Source organism: Argentina silus, assembly GCF_951799395.1.
Source record: "Argentina silus genome assembly, chromosome: 13".
NCBI lineage: Eukaryota > Metazoa > Chordata > Actinopteri > Argentiniformes > Argentinidae > Argentina > Argentina silus.
In genome coordinates, this window is record NC_139667.1 from 6,294,022 (window position 1) to 6,308,481 (window position 14,460).

Consider the following 14,460-nt stretch of genomic DNA (forward strand, 5'->3'; position numbering starts at 1 on the left):
AGAGACCGCGAATGGCTGGAGTGAACGCCTCTGAAGGCGGCGTGTGTATGGGTTTATCGAAAGTAAGAATAGCAGAGAGAGAGAGAGAGAGAGAGAGGGAACGAGGGAGAGAGAGAGAGAGAGAGATCTTTGACTGCTTCAACCTAGCTGTCACGAGAAGGTAAAATATCCAGATTTTATTATGACAGATTTATTCCCTAACCATAATTTGGCTGCGCTCTAGAGCGCAGTTGTCGCAAATGCATTTTAAAAAAAAATTAAAGGCAGGAAAAGAACGCTAGCACTGCCTGCTACATCTGTATATCAGCCTTAATAAGAAGTTATTGGCCTGTAATAGCTCTGATGATACTTTGTAACAAACTTGACAATTGGCAACGTAACTGTTTGGATTTTGCTCATTAAATTATGATACATTTCGTCCAATTAAGGCGCCTCCTATGTAGCTCCTCGGCGTATTCTGGCACCGACCTCTTTTCTGACACAAAGTGGAAATTTGTTTTCCTTATCATATTTCCCATATCGAAAATAGAGCAATCGATTCTCACTTTAACAACTTGGTTGACAAGAAGAACTTTGGATTAATGATATCTCTCCCGTCTCTCCGTTATTAACTTAGCACTTGTTTGTATAATTACAATATTTGTATTATTTGTATTCATCGTCATTTTACAATTTATTTCAACAACAGTGTGCACTATTAAGCATACTCTCATTACTTCTTTATAGTACTTGGTCATTAATTTCCCAGACAAACCCCATGAGACTGTAGCAACAGGTAAGGTTCTCATGACCTAGTAGTGTAGAGGGCATTCTTCTGGCAGACCTCAGCATACTCGTCCTTGTGTCAAGGTGCTTCTCCTCATTGCATTTCACCGTCAACATTAATTTGCAATCTTTCATCACTTTTCTTAATTATCAGTGTCTTCACTTTTTTTTTTAGCTGAAATACGAGTGTTGTTAAACTTTCGCCATGCAAAAATGGTCTCACAGTGGCTACCAACAGTAAGGGGGTGTGTGTGTGCCTGCTTAACCAGAGAATGAGACCGGTGCTGTTCAGTAGTTCAAAGGCAAAAGACTTTGCTCCTTGGTTACGGCCCGTATCATGTTTGTATCTCCATTGCAGGGTAAATCAGCCTACAAGGCTGCAGCTGCTATACATGCAGTACAGTCAACTTTAACATGCTGATATTATTGTAGGCCGGCCTAGAGATCTCGGCCGGACATCTTGGTAATCGCCAGGAGTTCACCCTGACTGAACATGACAACAGATTATTTCAGGTGTCTGTATAAGTGTAAACAGTGATGGATTTAAAGTGTATTCAATAAACAATTTCCCCTCTGCTTTAAAGGACTTCTCAAGAGCAAGTACACGTGTGGGATGATAATTACTTTAGATGTACTAAGGAGACAAACTCCTTAAAACTCTGTAAATGTTGTTAACAGAGGCAAAACAATAAAGACACTTTGATAAAGGTAGTTTCAAATTGTTACTGCCCTTATGTGGTTGGTGTGCCATCATCTATTCTGACTTGTTAAAATGTCATGGGGGTGTATTTGGATTAAGACAGACACAGTAGTTTTCCTTCACCACTGCTCATGATATTAAGCTCCCTTGGAGTCTGGAGGTCATTAATCAGTTACTAGTCTGGGCCTGTCCAACGTCTCTCAATTACAAACAAAGTTTGAATCCACTCACACCCCTTAAATACAGCATTGCTTTCCCTTATAACATTTCTCAAATAATATCAGTTATGTAAATTATGTAACACGGTATGTACACATCTCAGAGAATCTGGAGTCTTAGGGACATTTTGGTAAATTCACTTTGGCTATGGCATCAAACTTTCACTTTCAGTTTCCGAAGCAATGAAAGAAAGTGGGATTTCCAGCCCCAGAGTGGTTTCACTCATCTTGTCTAATGTTTCCTTCTCAGCAGTTTCTTGCAGCTATTGAAGATGTTGCATCATCTGATCTGTATTTTTTTATTTAATCTTTTTACCTAATTTCCTTTTTTTCATGAACAGGGTACACTTCCTGACAAAAGGCTCAGATTGAATTCGATTTTGAAGTTCATAATCAACTGAGAGGCCAGGTAATGATCCAGACTGTAGAATGTGACCGACCTCCATCTCAGTCTTCGTACTGACTGTACTGTATGTGAAAATGTAGCTATAAAAAAGCTGTTTCAAGGCTGCACATTAGCAACATACTAATCATTTGATTTTCTCCAATGCACTCTCCTGCTGTACTAAAAAACAGCACAGAAATGCCGTACGCCAGTGACAAACTGTACAATGGCTACCTCCGGCGAAACATGGCGAAGTTTGTGACCAAGGTCAAAGTGAGAGAGATCGTGCCCCATCTGGCCTGTCTTACAGTGTCTGACAGGGTGAGCTCCTACTCATTTGAACTTTGATTAGACTTCGGTCATTGTTGATGATTATGTAGCTGGCCATTAACATTCTGATTGGCTCAAGTTATGTTATCTATGTTCATGTTTCACCGTTGCCAAGTTTTTCCAAGGATTGAAGTATGCTACTGTCAAACTAACCATATATCATCACGTCATTTTCAGGATGAAATAGAGGCCAAGACAAGCAGTCATGGCAACTACAGTGGAATGCAGCATCTGTTGGACTGTCTGAAGAGGAGGGAAAACTGGCCAGATGAGTTAATCGAAGCACTTGAGTCGTGTGAACAAAGGACTCTGGCTGAGGAGGTCAGACTAGAATACAACTCTCTCAGAGTCCAGAGCAGTAAGTCATCATTATTGGGCATTATGTCAATTGTAATTGTAAATATAATTATAGAAGGTGTAATTTTACTGTTATTGATATGATGAGAAGGGGATGTTGATACAGATCTTTTTTTCTTTTTTTGTTGTTGCTATAACTCAATAAATACAGTAGTAGGCATTATTCAATACTATTCAGGGGAGTAAATTATTGGCTTTGGAGGTCAAATGTAGTTTTACCTTGAGGTTGCACTACTCTTTGCTAAATGTAAAACAGAACATGGTGCTTCAATGCATTATGTTTGGAATGTTTATGCGCCTTTACTGTCTTCTCCTGTAGTTTTCTGCATGATTAGACTGTTATGATTAAATCTCTGCTATTGTTTCCTTTGCTTCCTCCCCTAGATCCCAAACCTCCCTCTCCTGCAACCACTGTAATCAAGGCTCATGTCCATCCAGTACCATCTACCAATCCATCATTGCCCATTCCAGAGAGCACTGATGAGACTCCAGCTGTTATGGTTCCTCAGGCAGGACCTCCTCCAGAGTCAAACCCTTCGGTTCCATCCCCTCCTGAGGTCACTGCCCAGCCAGTAGCCCCCCCAAGCCCAGCTCCTCAGGCTCCCAGCGCTGTTTCCTCTCCAGAGCCTGCTCCTCAGGCCCCACAGGCTTCAGTAGCCCCTGAGATAGCCCCCCAGGAAGCACCTCCTGCCACAGCCCCCCAGGAAGCACCTCCTGCCACAGCCCCCCAGGAAGCACCTCCTGCCACAGCCCCTCAGGAAGCACCTCCTGCCACAGCCCCTCAGGAAGCACCTCCTGCCACAGCCCCTCAGGAAGCACCTCCTGTCACAGCCCCTCAGGAAGCACCTCCTGCCACAGCCCCCCAGGAAGCACCTCCTGCCACAGCCCCTCAGGATGACTCCATCAACAAAAATCCAATCCCTAACCTAAACAACACATGTGCCCTAGATGGTCAGGTGTCAAGTGTCAACTCTGAGTCGGCATCTGAACTAGAACCACCAGTACTCGAGTCTGAAAGATCTTCTTCCCCCCAACCTGATTCTATCAAAACAGTACTCCTGGAGGTCAACCCATCTCAAGATGTTGCTCCAACCCAGACCACCCCATCCTTAGCTGAAAGTGTTGCTTCAACCCAGATAACCCCACCCTTGAATGAAAGTGCTGCTCCAGCCGAGACAACTCCACCCTCTGATAGTACTCCACCCTCTGATAGTACTCCCACTGTTGCTGCTTCTTCCTCGGTCCAGACCCCTGAGAAACGACCAGTTCAGGACACCACACCACCAGCAGACGTCAGAGTCATCTCTGTTCTTCAGCAGCCTGTAGAACACTCTGATCCAACTGTAACACAGGTAAATATGTATTTGTGTGCTTGGTTGCATTGTAATTTTGCATGCTGACTAAATAGAATCTAATCTTAAAATGCAGTAAAATCTGTAGGTTTTAATATATATATATATATATAACTACTTATGAAAACCTATTTTGAAAGACGCCTGAAACTATAGCCAGTAAGTTGAACTGACATTGATTTCTCCTTCAGGTCAGTGAAAATGATCAACACACAGAGCCGGCCCAAGGAAACTCAAGCCAGCACGCTTCCGAGGCCACAGCCGCCACCTTACCCGCGGTGGATAGCACTGATGGGGCTGTCTCCTACTTTAATGATGGGGAGGACGAGTATTTCAGTAAGCCTGGAATTCTCTTCAGTGAACAACAGAACACTGGCTCTCCTACTATGCTTTCACCCATCTGTGAGGAGCCGTACTCAGGAGACACTAACCGTCTGGAGATCAGTGAGTCTGTGTCAGGCTGTGAGCCTACTTCTCCAGTTCCCATTATCATGGCTAATCCTGTTGTTGCTGCAGAACCCATGCCTGCTCCCAGTCCATTGCCATGTCAGGAAAATGGAGTTCTTGAGGAGCCCTATCCCCTTTCCCATAATGAGCCTGAGGAGGATCACTACGAGTCCACTTGTCAGAGCTCCTTGGTAGACCAGGAGGTGCTGGTTAATGTGGTCCATGTCTCTGGGGAGCCATCTATCCAGAACCATGATGGCCAATCCCCGAGCATGTTGATTAATGTTGTAAGTGCATCTGAAAATCCTCCTGTTGAGAATCATGACAGCCAATCCCAGATTGTACTTGGAGATGCAGTTTCTGTGTCCGCAGAATCATCTGGTCAGAACCATGATGTCCCAACTGAGATCGTTCTGGGGAATGCAGTTAGCATGTCCGAAGAGTCACAGGGTCAGATCCTCAATGGCCAAGCCACCAGCAGCTCATCCAAACCGCCCGATTATGCTCCACCCACTAGTGCTGTTACTCTATCCATTGTCAATGCCCCCCCCAATGAGAACATTCATCACCCAGAGCCCATGGGGGTTGAAGTCATCCCAGAGCTGAAGCCCCTGGGCCAGCAGGAGCTGAGGGAGGAGGGAGCCCCTCTAACACATAATCCACAGAACTATTATGTCCTGACAGCTGCTGCTGTCGGCATCTCTGCCCTCTTTGTGGCATGGAGGTTTAGGAATTAAGGGGGTTTAGGAAAGAAGGAGCGCTGCGAAAGAAATGGGAAATTATGTGTCAGTCTTTTTAAGATTATGTTGGCACGGTGCCTTATTTTAGTGATTACAGCATGAGGGAATTAACTATTTTGCGAGGTGACAGGTGAGGCAAATAGGTTAATCTTTAATGAATATTAACCATTAGGCATTAATCATTCCAGAACTTTGATCGCTCTCTACATTTGGATTTTTTTTTTTTTCAGTCTTTCATGATAAATTAAAGTAGCCGAAATTATATTTATTGACAAAATATACTGCTGAGTTGACTTTTGCTCATTATGAATGATCTTAAAAAGGCAATCTGTAATAGCCATTGATTCTTAAAAAACATAATAAAATGCCTCATGAGCTTAGTTTAAGTGTCTAATCCCATCAGAACCCAAAATATAAGCATGTTTACTGTATTGTTTGTAAACAATACAGTTGTAAACAAACACTGTAAAGCTTTAAAACGTGGTTAAATCTACCATTTTGATCTCATGGATGGTCAGTTCTATCATATCATAGCTATGATAGAAAGCTATGTCTATAAAATTGAGAGTGGTTACATTTCTCCAGCCCCATCATTCAGCTGTTTACCAAGAAAGTGGTGGGGAGCCTGTTTGTTGTTGTTTGAATTACAGATTGCACCTTTAAAGGATTGGTTCTTCCAATCTCAGGCCATTTGTGTACTTACAGCAAATATGTGGAATCTGATATCTGGACCAGTGCAGCACATTAGAAGAGGGTAGATTAAAATAAGATGGATTAAGAGAATGCTATGATAATGCACAGCGTTGGGCGTTGTGACGCCCCCAGCTCCTCTGGCAGGCTATTCCAGAGGCGAGGATCATAGAAACTAAATGCTGCCTCCCTGTAGTTCTTTGTCCTCACCCAGGGAACAGCTAAAAGGCCAGTGCCAGAGGACCTGAGTGATCTTGAGGGAGCATATATTAAAAGCATGTCAGGCACTAGTCCATTGAGTGATTTGAACACCAATAAAAGGATCTTATAATCTATCCTAAAACTGACAGGCAACCCATGAAGGGACTTTAGGACAGGTGAGATGTGTGCTCTCCTTCTGGCCTTGGTTAGTACACGTGCTGCTGCATGAATGATCTGTAGCTTATTTATAGTTTTCTTAGGTAGACCAGAAAGGAGAGCATTGCAGTCATCAAGCCTGCTAGTGATAAAAGCATGCATAAGTCCCTCAGTATCGGCCTGGGAGAGAAACGCACATTAGCAATATTTTAAGGTGATAAAAGGCAGTTTTAGTGAGATTACTGATGTGAGATTCAAAATTCAAATCAGGGTCTAGAAGCACTAACCCTAACCCTGCTCAGTAACAAAGCTAGATGATGATAAGAATGCAGAGAAAAGAAATACAGTAGTGATCTGAGATTGCCATGTCAAATACATCAATCCTTAGACCATGAGTGATAATTAGATCCAACGTATGACCGCGGTTGTGAGTCGTCCCATTAACATGTTGAATAAAATCCATCAAGCTCAACAAATTTAGGAACTGAGTAGCTTTAGAGTCGGCCGCATTATCCATATGTAGATTACAAGAGAGTGGGTAATCCAGGGGTTTCTCATGTTTGGTAGTGAAAACACAACAGATAGATTCTAGCGAGTGGCAGGGAGCTGCAAGACAGCAGCCAAAAATCATGTTGTAAAGTCAAACAGAGAGAGTCCATTCTTGTCAGTCCATAGAAAGCAATAGCAACAGCTCTCCGTAATCCACTCAGTAGGCAGAAAAGGCAATATTATAAGGTAAGAAATCGTACAAATGGTCAATCCTAATAATGATCAAGAAATAACATGTTTTCCAGGCCAAAAGCGGCAGCCAAAGATTCATGTAAAATGCTGTAAAAAAAACTGCTTGCCTTTTGGGAGGGACTGCTGGCTTAGTCTGTGAATACTTCTATCTTTGAAACATAAGTCCAAGACACAAGTCTTATTTAGATCTCTTCTATATAAGAACACAATTTTACTGTTTCATCACACAGTGCTTCTTGTTGCTCCCTTGTTTTACTCTTTATCACGATTAATTGTGTGCATCATCTGTATTTATTTGTAATGCTGTATTTCTGTGCTTTAAGACATTGGCTGGGAGTGTTATCAATATACAGTATATAGAGAAAAAATATTATGTTCGGCCTATATGTGGATTTATGATGTTATTCAATATAAACCAACCAAATATGAGTGTGCACTAAGTATGAGTATACCACTTAGTGTACTGTAGCTACAGTAGCTAATGTATTGATAATTGTTCATTTCTAGAACAGGGTTCCCTATACTCTATTTCTGAAACTTATATTGTTTTTTGATTGTCAGATAATGAGAAATCATGACATTATGGAGTTACTGACAGCAGAGATGAAAATGTATGGTAGCATTAGTATTAGTTTTTGATCTTTGTCATTTTGAATTTATTTTAATTTCTCTCCTTATTTCCCCACTGCACTCTTACGATTTCACCATCAACATAATTGAGAGAGAAATAGAGGTTTTAAATGTCATAATACTATTAATGTATCTAATACTATGTGATGTACTGTAAATAGTGTCATATAAAAGTTATATAAGAAATAAATTGATACATTATGAATGTTTTGCACTGTAGATATGGTGAAAAATACTGGGAAAGTTGTATCAAACAAAACAGTTGGTCTGGACTTCATTAGCTTGCAGATGGACTGTAAACCATGTGATGTGTATCTTCCCTGTGGAGTGTGATCTCATCTTAATCAGTCTATGCTCTCTTATTGAAAATCAATAAAATATTCCCCTATTTTTTTCCGATGTATTGTATGACATTTTCGAATGATCTCCAACAGTAGGGAATTGCAATTTCATCATGGTTCTAACTGTTATATAGTTGTACAGAATGTATGGATAACTAAATTGTATAGCGTTACTTGGATGCTTTTCTTTGTGTATTTTTTGCTAAAGATGTGCGCCGTAGGCTTGGTTAAATTGAACACATTTGTTTTCAGGTTTCCATTGAATGTTAGATTTGTCTTACTTGCACGACACGCCACTGTTTAGTAGTGCTGGCTGTTCACGCTGCGGCCCCGCCTTAGTGCACACACAAAACCGATGTTGACCAATGAAATTACAAGAACATTCGAAGATGACAACTGATTGGCTCAGAGCTCTCGCCAGTACACACCCATCTTGTTGTGAAAGGAGTGGGAGTCAAAACATTGGTGAAAAATGACAGTTCTGTGACAACACAACAAGACTGTCGCAGTCACATACATAAAACCTTGCTAGGGTGATTGTCATATCAAAACGTCAACATTCAATTCTGCTCTCAATGGAACTGAATGGCCATCAGTGCGATAATGAAGCTACGGACGAAGAAGACGAAACTGCTCCACCGAAGCAGTCGCATTCAAGGAAGGAAATGTCGAACAATTTCAGATTAGACGCTAGCATGGAGGCTGGTGGAAGTACATCCAAAGATCAACGCACATCCAATTCATCAAGCAGGCAACGGATTGATTCGCTGAAAAAGAGCAGGCCGCGTATGTGTTGCAGTATTCTGGTGCAGTTTATCCGCTATTAAAGATAGCTGTCTACTGTACATGTCTAGCCTGGGTAGTCATGGCTTGATATAGCTATTGCTAATGCTTATTTGCTATATGGTATGGCTTGTGATCTACTGTAGCTAGCTTGCCCGCCTTTACATGAGATGTAGCGATCCTAGCAGTTGGCAAGCATCTGCGTCATTTGCAAATCCATTTGGCTGACTAGTCTGTTTTTGTAACCAGTAAATTTAGCAGGATAATCTAGTAACTCTCAATTTGCCATGCCTTTATAACAGAACCAGTAAAATGTATCATGCTTTGTGCACTACTATGATTGTTTTGCAGCAGGTTGACAAGATGGCGTCTTAGAACACACTGTTCCATTGCTTCCATCATGTGAATATGTTCAGTATAACCTAGCAGTCTGAACAACTAGTATTTTCTCATTTTTGGCATGAGATTCTGCATATTTGTGAACTTACACATTTTTGTTGACATTTGATCATAGTGAATTTAATGATGCAGAGCTGTTCTCCTTGTTTTTCATGCAGCCTTTCCCTGGTTTGGGATGGACATTGGTGGCACTCTGGTGAAGCTTGTCTACTTCGAACCCAAAGATATCACAGCGGAAGAGGAGCAGGAAGAAGTGGAGAACCTTAAGAGCATTCGTCGTTACCTGACCTCTAATACGGCGTATGGCAAAACTGGTATCCGGGATGTTCACCTGGAGCTGCAGGACCTGACAATGTGTGGGCGAACAGGAAACCTGCACTTCATCCGCTTCCCCACTCAAGACCTCCCTGCCTTCCTGCAGATGGGCCGAAGCAAGCACTTCTCCAGCCTTCACACCACCCTGTGTGCCACTGGAGGGGGGGCCTACAAGTTTGAGTCAGACTTTCGCACGGTGGGTTCTCACACGGCACCTCCAGATACAATCAGTCCTCGCACAATCTTAATGGAGGGTTGGGTAATATCATCTGCCACTCAATAACTGTTTTGTCATGACGGCAAATAACAGGAATTGCCTTATCTTAAATATCTGATTATTATTAATGGGGGTTTGTTGTTTTGTGATGCCATGTAATTATAATTAATTTCTGTTGTTAATAGAGCAGCTAGAAGAAGGAAGAATTACTTCTTTTTTTGGTATTATTATTATTTATTTGTTTTATTTAATATTTTTATTTTTAAAAAAAATTACAGGAGAGAAACTTGTAGTGGGGATAAAGAGGTCTTAAGGAGGGACAGTTCTTGAGAGATTAGCTGAAGAAAATAACCCCCTGATCTGTACTCTCCACAGATGGCTGATCTGCAGCTGCTGAAGCTGGATGAGTTGGATTGTCTGATCCGGGGAGTGTTGTACATTGACTCAGTGGTGTCCAGTGGACCCTCTGAGTGCTACTACTATGAGAATCCCACAGACCCAGACCACTGTATCCAAAGACCCTACAACCTGGAGAATCCCTACCCACTGCTGCTGGTCAACATTGGGTCAGGTGTCAGCATCCTGGCAGTCTACTCCAAGAACAATTATAAACGTGTCACTGGGACAAGGTAAGGACTTTGTAGGATTTTAGTGAGGTCAGTGTGTCTCCCTAGTGTGTCTCCCTAAAACTACTGTAACAGGCTGTTGAGACGTAGGTGATGAGAGCATTTCTAAGGAGATTGCTCTCTAAAGACCTTTTGACTTAAACTAGTGATGTAGCATTTTTTTTAATTGAGTTTGCTCAGTACCAACTTGAGTTTGCTATTATCTGTTGTGCTTTTCCTACACTCTCCACTGGTGGCGGCTTGCTGCTTGCTCTGTTTGTTTTCCTTCGTGGTTTCCCTGTCTGGTTGCTTTGAAAGGAACTCTTTGATTTTTGTCTGGCACATGACTGCTCAGGCCCTCAGTGACATAATGGCCCTCTGTGCTCCATGACTGGAGTAAGGGGCGCAAGATGGGAGCAGCCTTATATGACGAGGGGTGGGGTTTTCCTTATCCATTCAAAAACATTAGATATTATAGAACACGTAACAACCTGGTTGACAATATACTAGGCTAAAAAGAGACAGGGGACATTAGAGGGTTATCTTTTTTACCTGGACCAATAACTTTGGAGGAGGAAGGCACTAGGGATGTTAGTTGGATGGTATATTAGTTTATGGTGGTATCTGGATAATGGTTTCTACCCACCTACTATCGTCCTATCTTTTTAGTAGCTGTGCATTGGGTTATATGCATCACAGCCCAAATGTATATGGAGGAACTAACAGCCTGTGTGATCTCCAGCCTGGGCGGTGGGACTTTCCTTGGACTTTGTTGTCTCCTGACGGGGTGCTCCAGTTTTGAGGAGGCTCTGGCGATGGCGTCGCAAGGGGAAAGCACACACGTCGACAAGCTTGTACGTGACATCTATGGGGGAGACTATGAGAGGTTTGGGCTTCCAGGCTGGGCTGTGGCTTCAAGGTACGAAATTAAATGTCAAGATGTCCGGTCAGGTTTGAGTAAGTGCACCACCAGAGTAACAATAACTGTATTTTCTCTAATTATAGTTTTGGGAACATGATGTGTAAAGACAAACGGGAGTCGATTTCCAAAGAGGACCTAGCCAGGGCTACGTTGGTGTCTATCACCAATAACATTGGTTCCATCACCAGGATGTGTGCACTGAACGAGGTGATTTCAAGTTGTGTGCATTGCAAAGCTTTAGTGTGCTCTGCTCACATTGAAGACCTATGAGCATCACACAGAGTGATATGCTGTTGCCCGGAGCACAGTCGCTGTTCACTCTTTGCCTTCAGCCTCTTTACGGTGCTGCCTTGTGAAATCTGGATCAAGCAGCATTGTACAGGGCTATGATGGCATCGAGATCTGCTGCATTCAGAGAATCTGCATTGAGAGACATTTTATTTGTTTGTAATTAAAGCATCATCTTACAATATTTGAATGGAAATAGAATTGAAATTGGATACTAAATTGTAATGTTATCCTTTGCCGCCATAAGGTGAAAAGAATGAGAACATTTGCCCTAATAACTTTTACCTCACTGTATTATTTTGTTGCTCTTTATAAAGAACATTGAGAGAGTGGTGTTCGTGGGGAACTTCTTGAGGGTGAACACCCTGTCCATGAAGCTCCTGGCCTATGCCATGGACTACTGGTCCAAAGGCCAGCTGAAGGCACTGTTCCTCAGGCATGAGGTAAGTTCCTCAGGTCCTGAGGCAAAGTCAAGACATTACACAAAAAAGGATTTAAAATTTCCCTTGACAGTCTATTCTATATCCAACAGCATGAGTCATGGGAAGAGGTTTATTTACTGTTATACAACAGGTTGATCAAACCAAGCATTGTGATTGGCGGAGACATGTTCAAAGCCATAATTTAATAATGATATTGCCACAGTTAAATAACCTGTTATGATATTCATACACTGCAGTAGATCTGTTTATCACATTCCCTTGACAACGTTTGTCTTTTTGGCAAACAAATGTGTCAGCGAAGGGGAGAGACCATCACAAACCATCACAAAATAAATACTTAAATCATTGGTTTCTTTTTTAAATGTTTGCATTTGTTGTTTAACCGTAGTATAAAAATAAATAATGTCCTCAAAGCCATGATTTATCGTCAATATTGTCACTTGGTAGGGGTTTGCCGGCACTCTGCTGTGTGTCGTGCGTAACAACTCCCCCTACCCATGACAATTTTGACAATAAATGACGACTTCTCAAGCATTATTACTTAATTAATTAAACTGACATTTTGTTTTTGTCAGGGCTACTTCGGAGCAGTTGGGGCATTGTTGGAGCTTCTGAATCCATCCTGAATGTTGCGGCACTGAAGGCCTTGCCTCACCACATCTTCTACTGTAAACAAATTAGCATTAAGACTCTGCTTTAACCCAAAGACTGTCGCCTTGGACTACCCCTTTACCCATCTATCCACACTGCATTGGGGCAAAGGCAACCATGACTGTTGTCCTATCCACTTGCATGTACCGTAATACGTTGGCACATCTATTTGCAATGTGAACAAGGTAGTCTGCAAAACTCACCACTGTTGCCTTAAATGTTGTATGTTTAAACATGCGCTGTGTAATTGCATCACCAGTAGTCCTGCCGTTAAAAGCTGTGTTAGCCTTCAGTTTGAATCCATCACACAGAAACAAGGTATATATAGGGATTATTGATATTAATAAACCAGGGTATGAAGGGACAATGGACCGAGAACTACAAATATTGTATGTCAATTGTCAGTCCTAAGCAGCTCTATTGCTGTACAAAGGAAAGGTCACTGCTTAGGGGATGGTACAGCTGGTGTGCGCTTTGGGGCATTTACTGTTACACTTCAGATTCAGATTCTTTACTAGTCATATCAAAAATAAGAGGAGAGGGAATCTGAATAATTTCTGCAACCAATGTTTCTACAGATTGCACACATGCTTTTATTCGAAGATATAACATAAATGTACACTTATCAGCCTGAATGTAGCAGATCTGAGATATGTCGGTTGACAATTTGTTGATAAGGAACATAATATGTGGGGTCTGTTTTGTCACTAAGATGTTCTTAGAGTTTAAGTTATTGTGTTACTCAGTGTTCATCTGAATGTATTACGAGAAACCAACTGTTTGCAGAGACACTTATGTCTTACACTTTTCATTATAGTTTAATTATTCTCTTCAGTCTTAAATTCTGCCTTGCAAAGACAATTATTATCTCACTCTTGTTGGACTTGTTGTTCTGATTTTGTTGGACGTGTGGTTGTGATGTAGGCCAGTGTACACTGAATGTATTTTTCTTTTTTGTAAATTGTCCGATTGTAAGTATTCTAAGGAATAGGGACCATGTCATGCATATTCACTATTTCATCCTTAGGAAAGTCACCTACTTAACCTGATTGCATTCTTTGTGGTCAGTTGCTTTGTTTCACCACAATCTATTTCCCTTATGAATCAGACATTAGTCATAGATTGTCTGTAAGGATAGCAATGTTGTCTCGGAAACTGTGCAAGGTAGTTATTTTACAATGTATATTGTAGAATTTAAAGATAGTGATTCATTTTCAACCAAATAAATCAAAGTGCCTGTGTTGTACAGTATACCATCATTTGAAAAAAAGGTTTGGAATTAGACTCATTTTTGACTCCATAAAACTACGGTTTCCCCCTGTTGGTGAGATGTATCCTGTGCAAAAAGTTTGTACTTTTTTTATTACAGAATGTTCTCGATTTCTTTTCTATTGAAAATAAATTATTGTATTGTCAGATTCTGAGATTGTATTTATCGATTTTCCTAACAATGCATAATGGTCATGCAGCAGTGTATATGCAAGATGAGACCGTTTTAACTGCAAGAACGTCCAAATACGTTTGGAAAAATGCAGATTATGTATTTAACATATTGAAAAGATATAACTTCTGAATATTTAGAAGGTATATCTATTTTTCCATCGTGGCACTAAGCTTTAGATATTTGTTGGCTTTAAACAAATATGCAAATAAACTGTATTCTTATTATCAAAACGTTCTCTTGCCTGAGTGGAAAAGCTCTTAGAACCATCCATGAAAGAGTTAGTGTCTTTCTTTCCAGGGAAAAATCCTGCCCCTTTTAAAGACGTGCAGAAGTCCACGAC

The 14,460-nt window shown here is 41.3% G+C and overlaps 2 protein-coding genes across 2 annotated transcripts; both read left to right on the top strand.

Annotated features, from left to right (window-relative positions):
* Nucleotides 1-77: 77 nt before the first annotated feature.
* mavs (mitochondrial antiviral signaling protein) lies at nucleotides 78-8,102 on the top strand. The gene is made up of 6 exons (XM_083684011.1): nucleotides 78-160; nucleotides 2,025-2,092; nucleotides 2,260-2,389; nucleotides 2,576-2,756; nucleotides 3,140-4,107; nucleotides 4,299-8,102. Exons 3-6 carry the CDS (start codon nucleotides 2,267-2,269, stop codon nucleotides 5,289-5,291), a joined length of 2,265 nt encoding a protein of 754 aa, XP_083540137.1. The 5' UTR covers nucleotides 78-160; nucleotides 2,025-2,092; nucleotides 2,260-2,266; the 3' UTR covers nucleotides 5,292-8,102.
* A 435-nt stretch (nucleotides 8,103-8,537) lies between these two features.
* Nucleotides 8,538-14,097, top strand: pank2 (pantothenate kinase 2). The gene is made up of 7 exons (XM_083683690.1): nucleotides 8,538-8,839; nucleotides 9,394-9,746; nucleotides 10,143-10,396; nucleotides 11,115-11,291; nucleotides 11,378-11,501; nucleotides 11,900-12,025; nucleotides 12,601-14,097. The coding sequence occupies exons 1-7, from the start codon at nucleotides 8,629-8,631 to the stop codon at nucleotides 12,649-12,651; spliced, it is 1,296 nt and encodes a 431-aa protein (XP_083539816.1). The 5' UTR covers nucleotides 8,538-8,628; the 3' UTR covers nucleotides 12,652-14,097.
* The last annotated feature ends 363 nt before the right edge of the window (nucleotides 14,098-14,460 follow it).

Excerpts from the sequence above, each read along its gene's own strand:
- mavs (XM_083684011.1), top strand. The coding sequence starts at position 2,267 with ATGCCGTACGCCAGTGACAAACTGTACAATGGCTACCTCCGGCGAAAC. Across the intron at positions 2,390-2,575 it reads GTCTTACAGTGTCTGACAGG|GATGAAATAGAGGCCAAGAC; the intron begins GTGAGCTCCTAC and ends CGTCATTTTCAG. Across the intron at positions 2,757-3,139 it reads CTCTCTCAGAGTCCAGAGCA|ATCCCAAACCTCCCTCTCCT; the intron begins GTAAGTCATCAT and ends TTCCTCCCCTAG.
- pank2 (XM_083683690.1), top strand. The coding sequence starts at position 8,629 with ATGGAACTGAATGGCCATCAGTGCGATAATGAAGCTACGGACGAAGAA. Across the intron at positions 8,840-9,393 it reads GCTGAAAAAGAGCAGGCCGC|CCTTTCCCTGGTTTGGGATG; the intron begins GTATGTGTTGCA and ends TTTTTCATGCAG. Across the intron at positions 10,397-11,114 it reads AAACGTGTCACTGGGACAAG|CCTGGGCGGTGGGACTTTCC; the intron begins GTAAGGACTTTG and ends TGTGATCTCCAG.